Raw genomic sequence first — 9,090 nt, forward strand, 5'->3', positions numbered from 1 at the left:
TGCATCCCTACTGCCTGGCAGCGCTGCCGGGAGCTGCGGAACTTCTCTTCCTTGCGCGCGATCCTGTCGGCCCTGCAATCTAACCCCATCTATAGGCTCAAGCGCAGCTGGGGTTCCGTGAGCCGGTGAGCTGGGGTGGGGCGGGACCTCTTCCCCCTCTTCCCCTGTCCATCCCCCAGGTCTGACCCTCCCAAGCCACTGACCCCCAACCACCCCTCTCCCAGGGAACTGCTGTCTACTTTCAGGAAACTTTCGCAGATTTTCTCCGACGAGAACAACCACCTGAGCAGCAGAGAGATTCTTTTCCAGGTAGAGAGGCATACAGACCCTGGGGATTTTAGGCCCAGGAAGTGGGGGGACTTGGGGCCAGGCAGGAGTACTCGCCCTGCTGGGGTCATCACATTTTGTCCTTCCTTGCCGCTCAGCAGCAACCTTTCCCTTGTCCCTGGGGGGTGCACGTTTTTCTTTCCTCTACTTCCTGCGTAATAGTTCACAGCCAGTGACTGCCCTATTTATTCACTCAACGAAACACAAGAAGTCACAAAGAAAAGGTTACTTAAGGTCAGTCACAGCACAGAGTGGGAACAAAAAAAAAAAAAATGCTCTGAGGGCTTTACCTTGATAAGCAAAACTAAAAATGTGTGTCAAAAGTCTGGCTTATTTATAGGCAAGCGTTAGAGTCTCATTGCAGTCAGGCACTGGTTTTTAGAGTGAACCTAGAATAGATCTCTGGGCCTGGAACGTTCTTCAAGTTGCATGCAGCTTGCTCACTCACCTCCTGCCAGTCTCTGATCCAATGTGCCCGCCCCAAGAGGCCTTCCCAGCCCCCGTCATCCCCCAAATCCCATCTCTGGTTTCCTGTTGTCATTGTTTGTTTTGAGATGGTGTCTCACTCTGTTACCCAGGCTGGAGTACACTGGCATGATCTCAGCTCTGTCGACCTCCGCCTCCCAGGATCAAGCAATTCTCCTGCCTCAGCCTCCCAAGTAGCTGGGATTACAGGCGCATGCCACCACACCTGGCTAATTTTTGTATTTTTAGTAGAGATGGGGTTTCACCATGTTGGTCAGGCTGGTCTTGAATTCCTGACCTGAGGTGATCTGCCCACCTTGGCTTCCCAAAGTGCTGGGATTACAGGGGTCAGCCATCACACCTAGCCAAATTTTGTCTCTTTTATTCACTGTTGCCTACCCAGCACCTAGAACAGCATGTGAGCTGGACACAGTGGCTCACGCTTGTAATCCCAGCACTTTGGGAGGCTGAAGTGAGAGGATCACTTGAGTCCAGGAGTTTGAGACCAGCCTGACCAACTTGGTGAAACCCTGTTTCTACTGAAAATACAAAAATTAGCCGGGTGTGATGGCAGGCACCTGTAATCCCAGATACTCAGGAGGCTGAGGCAGGAGAATCACTTGAACCTGGGAGGTGGAGGTTGCAGTGAGCTGAGATCACGCCATTGCACTCCAGCCTGGGTGACAGAGTGAGACTCCATCTCAAAAAAAACCAAAAATACAAAAGTACAAAAACCAAAAATTAACTGGACGTTGGTGGCGAACTACCCCTGTAGTTCCAGCTACTCAGGAGGCTGAGGTGGGAGGATGGCTTGAACTAGGGCAGCCAAGGCTTCACTGAGCCAAGAGCATGCCACTGTACTCCAGCCTGAGTGACAAAGTGAGACTCCATCTCAAAATCAAATCAAATAAAATGTAAATAAACAACAGGCAATTCAGGATACCCAGGAGGTCCCTGGCAGGCCTGTGCCATCCAGCTGTGGACAAGGATTGTCTCCTTGTTAAGGCCAGCCCTGGGGGCCGCCACCCCTACAAGCCCCACCTCTCATGGGGCCTGCTCCCTGCTGTTTATCTCTTCCCTACTCCCACCCAGGGTGGTCTGGCTTCTTGGGTAGGCCTAACCACTGGCTTCTTTTTTTTTTGAGACAGAGTTTCGCTCTTGTTACCCAGGCTGGAGTGCCACGGCATGATCTCAGCTCGCTGCAGCCACCACCTCCCAGGTTCAAGCGATTCTCCTGCCTCAGCCTCCTGAGTAGCTGGGATTACAGGCATGTGCCACCACGCCCACCCAATTTTTTGTATTTTTAGTAGAAACAGGGTTTCACCATGTTAGTCAGGCTGGTCTCGAACTCCTGACGTCAGGTGATCCACCTGCCTCGGCCTCTCAAAGTGCTGGGATTACAGGCGTGAGCCACCATGCCTGGCATTTTTTTTTTTTTTCTGAGATGGAGTCTCATTCTGTCACCCAGGCTGGAGTGCAGTGGCACAACCTCAGCTCACTGCAGCCTCTGCCTCCCAGGTTCAAGCAATTTTCCTGCCTCAGCCTCCTGAGTAGCTGGGATTTCAGGCGCACGCCCCCATGCCTGGCTAATTTTTGTATTTTTAGTAGAAACGGGGTTTCAGCACATTGGCTGGGGTGGTTTTGAACTCCTGACCTCAAGTGATCTGCTTGCCTTGGCCTCCCAAAGTGCTGGGATTACAGGTGTGAGCTACCCCTACTGGTTTTTGATTGCTCAAAGCAGGAAGGATATATAGGCATCGTCCTTGAGGAAGTGTCCAAGGAGACTCCAGGCCTGCTCAGTCTTCTGTTCCCCCAGGAGGAGGCCACTGAGGGACCCCAAGAAGAAGACAACACCCCAGGCAGCCTACCCTCAGTAAGTGATTACAGTTTGGGATGGAAACAAGTGGGACCTTCAGGGAGGGACGTGGAGGATGATGGGGTCAGTAATTTCCCCAAGTGACTGGAGCTTTGGGGGCCGCAGAAACCACCACCAGGCCCTGTCCCCTACCTTGGCACCTTCCTCACGGACCTGGTTATGTTGGACACAGCCCTGCCGGATATGTTGGAGGTCTGACCCCTGACCCTTGACCCCTGACCCCAGCTCCACTTGCCCCCAGCCCAATGGGCTTCCTGATATCCACTCTGGATCCTACCTGTACTCCTGACACTGCCCCACCCTCCCTTATCCCAGTGGGGCTCATGACATCCCAGCCTCTGATCTTGACCCTTGACCCTGGGTGCCACAATTCAGACATATTTTGCCCCCAGGGGGATCTCATTAACTTTGAGAAGAGGAGGAAGGTGAGTGGAGGCTAGGGGGGCTATGGGGGTGGTGCCCGAGGGTGGGGGTGGGGCAGGGACGGGTCTCAGAGGCTTCTCTCCCAGGAGTGGGAGATCCTGGCCCGCATCCAGCAGCTGCAGAGGCGCTGTCAGAGCTACAGCCTGAGGCCTCACCCACCCATCCTGGCCGCCCTGCAAGCCCAGCGCCAGCTCAGCGAGGAGCAGAGGTGACCACCCTGTAGCCTGCCCTGGCCCCACCCCAGCTGATCCTGCGTCATAAACTGGATTCCACTCACCCATGCACACTTCCAGCTCCTCCCAAGACCCCCTCTTGAGCCCTGAACCCCACCCCAAACCTGTGACCTTGCAATATCTCCAGCCAAATCAAAAGTCACCATTAGAGCCTGGTGGTTCTCAGCTGTAATCCCAGCACTTGGGAGGCTGAGACAGGTGGATCCCTTGAGCCCAGGAGTTCGACCAGCCTGGGCAACATGGCGAAACCCCATCTCTACCAAAAAATACAAAAATTATCTGGACGTGGTGATGAGCACCATTGGCCCCACCTACTTGGGAGGCTGAGGTGTGAGGATTGCTGAAGTCTGGGAGGCGGAGATTGGAGTGAGCCGAGATCACGCCACTGCAGCTGCAGTCTGGGTGACAGAGTGAGATCCTGTCTCAAAAAAAAAAGTCACAACTGACCTCTGATCTCAGTTTTGATCCCATCTGATTTCCTGACCCCAACCTTTAGCATTCAGCTGGCCATTCAACTCAACCGTCCCGTCTGCTGTCCTCCCCATCTTTGGTCCTATCTGACTCTCTGACTCCAACCCTTGACCCTCAGTTCTGAGTAACCAACTCCAACTTTTATGTTTATTTGACTGTCCAACTTGCGTATTGTAAGGGTGGCTGAGAGAAAGGAGAATAGACCCAAAGGCAGGCAAGCAAGTTTTATTAACGTGCACGGCTGCTCCGTAACAAGCAGAGGAGGCACCCCCGAGCTTACAAAATGAGGGGTTTATATGGGGTGAGAGGGCATGAGGGAGTTTCAGGACTGAGGTCACCTCTCGGCTGGCAACAGGCACAGAGGTAGTTTGTCAACTTGTAACAGACCTACAGTACATCATCCTGTGACTTTTGTGACTGGCTGTTTAAAAAAAAAGAGAGAAACCAGGATTTTTTACGGATATGTGTCAAACAGGAATTTACAAGTATGGATAACATTTGTTTTCCCTGTCCTCCCTGGAGGGAGGGAAAGCCTGTAACCAGGCTTTGCTAAATTGTAGCGTGTCTGGCAGCCTGGCGCCTAGGTAGAGTTCAGGAATGCAGCGGCAGAGCAGTCAGAGTGCGGGGAAGGGGTCAGCCTACTCGGAGGGGGTTTTCTGAGGCAGCTTGTCCCTAACAAGCATCACAAATGTGTCCTTTCCTTCTATATATCTGGGACTCTAACCATTGACCCCAAATGGTGCCCTGACCCCAGACTGACCCTGAGTTTATTTTAAATTGTATTTATTTATTTATTCATTGTGTGTTTGTTTGTTTGTTTGAGACAGGGTCTCGCTCTGTTGCCCTGACTGGAGTGCAATGGTGCGATCTCAGCTCACTGCAGCCTCTGCCTCCTGGGTTCAGGCAATTCTCCTGCCTCGGCCTCCCGAGTAGCCGAGATTACAGGTGCAAGCCACCACACCCAGTTAAATTTTTTTGTATTTTTAGTAGACATGGGGTTTCACTATATTGGCCAGACTGGTTTCGAACTCCTGACCCCAAGTGATCCTCCTGCCTCGGCCTCCCAAAGTGCTAGGATTACAGGTGTGAGCCACCGTGCCCAGTCCTGACGCTGACCTTAACCCTGACCCAATATGATTCCTTAGTCGCACCCTGTGAATCCTTTGTGACCTCCCAACCAGCCATCCTGTCTCATCTCTGATAAGACCTTGATGCTCAATGACCCTCACTTACCACCCTGACCCTGACATGTGGTGTGCCACCTCTGGCTGCTCCCCCTTGTGCCCCAAACCCACCTCCCAACTGATTCTAACTCTTTTTGCTGTTGTTTTTTGAGACGGAGTCTCACTCTGTTGCCCAGGCTGGAGTGCAGTGACACGATCTCGGCTCACAGCAACTTCCACCTCCCAGTCCAAGTGATTCTCCTGTCTCAGCCTCCTGAGTAGCTGGGACTGCAAGTGCTCACCACCAAGCCAGGCTAATTTTTGTATTTTTAGTAGAGACGGGGTTTCACCATGTTGGCCAGGATGGTCTTGATCTCTTGACCTTGTGATCAGCACTCCTCGGTCTCCCAAAGTGCTGGGACTACAGGCATGAGCCACCTTGCCGGCCAATTGATTCTAACTCTTATCTCTCCATCCCCTGTATTCCCTGGCCCCACCATCTCATCCACACATTGACCCCTCAGCTACCGGCTCTCCCGGGTCATTGAGCCACCAGCTGCCTCCTGCCCCAGCTCCCCACACATCCGACGGCGGATCAGCCTCACCAAGCGTCTCAGTGCGTGAGTCTCGGGGTGTGTGTGTTGGAGATGAGGTGGGAAGATATCAGGAGAGACGGCTCCTGCCTCAGCCTCATCCCCTGTCCCCATCCTTAGGAAGCTTTCCCGAGAGAAAAGCTCATCCCCTAGTGGGAGTCCCGGGGACCCCCCGTCCCCCACCTCCAGGTGAGCATTCTTCTTGGTGACAGGGCTAGGGACCATGGGATCAGGAGTCAGCACAGCCACCCCACTTCGGCCTCCGCATCTCCCCTAGTGTGTCCACAGGGTCTCCACCCTCGAGTCCTAGAAGCAGAGATGTTCCTGCTGGCAGTCCCCCGGCCTCTCCAGGGATCCAGGGCCCCAGCACCAAGGTACCAAGACTGCTTGTGTGTGCACGCGGGCCTGCAGGCACCCAGGCTCTGTGTGAGTGTGTGCGTGTGTGTGTGCACATGTGTACACACAGGATTGTGGGGCCAGGCATGTACACTGAGACACGCTGAGCTTGGGGTATCCATCCAGGGGGCTGTGTGCATCTGCATGGCCCTATTTGAGAGATCACTCATCAATCTGATTCCTGCTCAGATCTGGACCTGTGTAACTGCTTGCCCATGGGGCAGTCTCGGGTGCAATCACACCACACCCCTTTTTCGTTTGAGACAGGGTCTTCTCGCTCTGTCACCCAGGCTGGAGTGCAGTGGCACAATCTCAGCTCACTGCAACTTCCACCCCTCCCCTGAGCTCAAGCGATCCTTCCATCTCAGCCTCCCAGGTAGCTAGCACCACAAGTGTGCTCCATCACACCTGGCTATTTTTTTTCTTTTCTTTTTTTTTTTTTTTTTTGTAGACGGGGTCTCACTCAGTTGCCCAGGCTGGAGTGCAGTGGCTCAATCTTGGCTCGCTGCTACCTCCCCATCCCAGGTCCAAGTGATTCTCCTGCCTCAGCCTCCCAAGTAGCTGGAACTACAGGCCTGTGCCACCATGCCTGGCGAATTTTTTGTATTTTTAGTAGAGATGAGGACACATATGTCCCTAAGGATCTGCATACCATGCCAGACACGGTGGCTATTGCCTATGATCCTGGCACTTTGGGAGGCCAAGGTGGGAAGATTGCTTGAAGTCAGGAGCTCAAGACCAGCTGGGCAATATAGCAAGACCCCATCTCTATTAAAAACCAAAAAAATTAGCTAGGTGTAGTCATAGCTATCCAGCAGGCTGAGGTGGAAGGATCACTTGGCCCCAGAAGTTTGAGGCTACAGTGAGCTACGATCATGCCACAGCACTCCAGCCTGCATGACAGAGCGAGATCCTGTTTATAAAGAAAAAGAAGGCTGGGTGTGGTGGCTCATATCTGTAATCCCTGCACTTTGGGAGGCTGAGGCAGGCGGATCACTTGAGGCCAGGAATTTGAGACCATGGTGAAACCCCATCTCCTAAAAACACAAAAAATGCTGGGTGTAGTGGTGCAGGCCCATAATCCCAGCTACTTGGGAGGCTGAGGCATAAGAATTGCTTGAATCCAGGAGGCGGAAATTGCAATGAGCAGAGATGGTGCCACTGCACTACAGCCTGGGCGACAAAGAGAGACTCTGTCTCAAAAAAAAGAAAAAGAAAAGAACCTGCATACCAGAAGACGAAACGTAGGCCTGAGTATCCACGAGATCTTGTGGGGTTGTTGATTGGTGGCGTGGGCTGGGGGTGTACGACCACTGTGAGCTTGTGCATGTACACAGGGTTTCTTGTGTGTGATCATGGATTGTGTGTATATGGACACTCTTCATGTCTGTTCCTATAACAGGGAACCAGAGTCTGTATGTGATGGGATGGTGTATATGCGGGCTTGTGAATGTACCTCAGTTACATGTCCCAGGCTCTGTTGTGTATAGGGGGAAATAGTTTGTTTTCTTGAGATTTCGTTTTTTATTTTATGAGATGGAGTCTTGCTCTGTCGCCAAGGCTGGAGTACAGTGGTGCAATCTCGGCTCACTGCAACCTCTGCCTCCCAGGTTCAAGTGATTCTCCTGCCTCAGCCTTCCAAGTAGCTGAATTACAGGCATGCACCACCAGGACTGGCTAATTTTTCTATTTATTTATTTATTTTGAGACAGAGTCTCACTCTGTTGCCCAGGCTGGAGTGCAGTGGCACGATCTCAGTACATTGCAACCTCCGCCTCCGTATTCAAGCGATTCTCCTGCCTCAGCCTCCCAAGTAGCTGTGATCACAGACACATGCCACCACGCCTGGCTAATTTTTTGTATTTTTAGTAGGAATGGGATTTCACCATGATAGCCAGGATGATCTTGATCTCCTGACCTCCTGATCTGCCTGCCTCAGCCTCCCAAAGGACTGGGATTACAGGCGTGAGCCACCGTGCCCTGCTTAATTTTTATATTTTTAGTAGAGACGGGGTTTCACCATGTTGGCCAGGCTGGTCTTGAACTCCCGACCTCAGGTGATCCACCCGCCTCACCCTCCCAAAGTACTGGGATTACAGGCATGAGCCACTGTGCCCAGCCACTGTTTCCCTGAGATTTTAAATGTGGGGCTATCGAATACACCAGGGATGGCTGGGGATTCGAGCTTTCCTAGCTCTCAGCATCTGCAGATGGACCAAGCTTCAGCCTCCACCCTAACTACCTGCAGCTGCCCCTGAGCCTGGACCTGCCCAGCCCCTGGCCCTTCACTTTGCCTCTGGGCAGCCCTCGAGTCCCCCTCCTGGCGCAGCAGAGCTCAGAGGCCCGAGTCATCCGTGTCAGCATTGACAATGACCACGGGAACCTGTATCGAAGCATCTTGGTGAGGGGCTGGGCTGGGGACCTGCTGGGGCCTGCCCTGCCCTTGAGGCCGGGGTCCTCCCTCACCTCCTGCCCCTCTCTTCCAGCTGACCAGTCAGGACAAAGCCCCCAGCGTGGTCCTGCGAGCCTTGCAGAAGCACAATGTGCCCCAGCCCTGGGCCCGGGACTATCAGCTCTTTCAAGTCCTTCCTGGGGACAGGGGTGAGCAGGGATGGCTTGGAGCTCAGGATGGAGGGTAGCGGGGAGAGAAGCAGACTGACCAGGGTCAAGGATGGAGCCCAAGGTTACCTGGGTTCACAGGGCTGTGAAGTGGTTCAGGCACAGAGAGAGGTAAGACAATCAGAGTGGGGGGGGGGGTAAGAGGACATAAAATATCTGTGCCTCAATGATGTAGGGTCATGAGGTTGTCCTGGCTCAGTGTCAGAGAGAGGCCCCAAAGATTGTCTTCCTAGAATTTATAAGACAATAAGATTGTCCAGGGTCGGGCCAAGCATGGTGGCTCATCCCTGTAATCCCAGCACTTTGGGAGGTTAAAGTGGGCAGATCACTTGAGGTCAGGAGTTTGAGACCAGCCTGGCCAACACGGTGAAACTTGTCTCTACCAAAAATACAAATAGTAGCTGGGCGTGGTGGCACATGCCTGTAATCCCAGCTACTCGGGAGGCTGAGGCAGGAGAATCACTTGAACCAGGGAGTTGGAGTTTGCAGTGAGCCAAGATCACACCACTGCACTCCAGCCTGGT

At 53.1% G+C, this 9,090-nt stretch overlaps 1 protein-coding gene across 1 annotated transcript in view; it reads left to right on the forward strand.

Moving 5' to 3' along the window:
• The window catches only part of RGL3 (ral guanine nucleotide dissociation stimulator like 3), a 21,180-nt gene that overhangs the window by 10,962 nt on the left and 1,128 nt on the right, over positions 1–9,090 (forward strand). The window contains exons 6-16 of the mRNA XM_037727518.1: positions 22–125; positions 225–309; positions 2,609–2,665; positions 2,774–2,860; positions 3,061–3,093; positions 3,178–3,299; positions 5,483–5,578; positions 5,672–5,740; positions 5,829–5,925; positions 8,196–8,348; positions 8,434–8,548. Of these exons, the coding sequence (XP_037583446.1) occupies positions 22–125; positions 225–309; positions 2,609–2,665; positions 2,774–2,860; positions 3,061–3,093; positions 3,178–3,299; positions 5,483–5,578; positions 5,672–5,740; positions 5,829–5,925; positions 8,196–8,348; positions 8,434–8,548 (1,018 nt within the window). The remainder of the gene's footprint in view (positions 1–21; positions 126–224; positions 310–2,608; positions 2,666–2,773; positions 2,861–3,060; positions 3,094–3,177; positions 3,300–5,482; positions 5,579–5,671; positions 5,741–5,828; positions 5,926–8,195; positions 8,349–8,433; positions 8,549–9,090) is intronic.

The sequence above is a fragment of the Cebus imitator genome, unplaced genomic scaffold (genome assembly GCF_001604975.1).
Source record: "Cebus imitator isolate Cc_AM_T3 unplaced genomic scaffold, Cebus_imitator-1.0 Scaffold234, whole genome shotgun sequence".
NCBI classification, from domain to species: Eukaryota; Metazoa; Chordata; class Mammalia; order Primates; family Cebidae; genus Cebus; species Cebus imitator.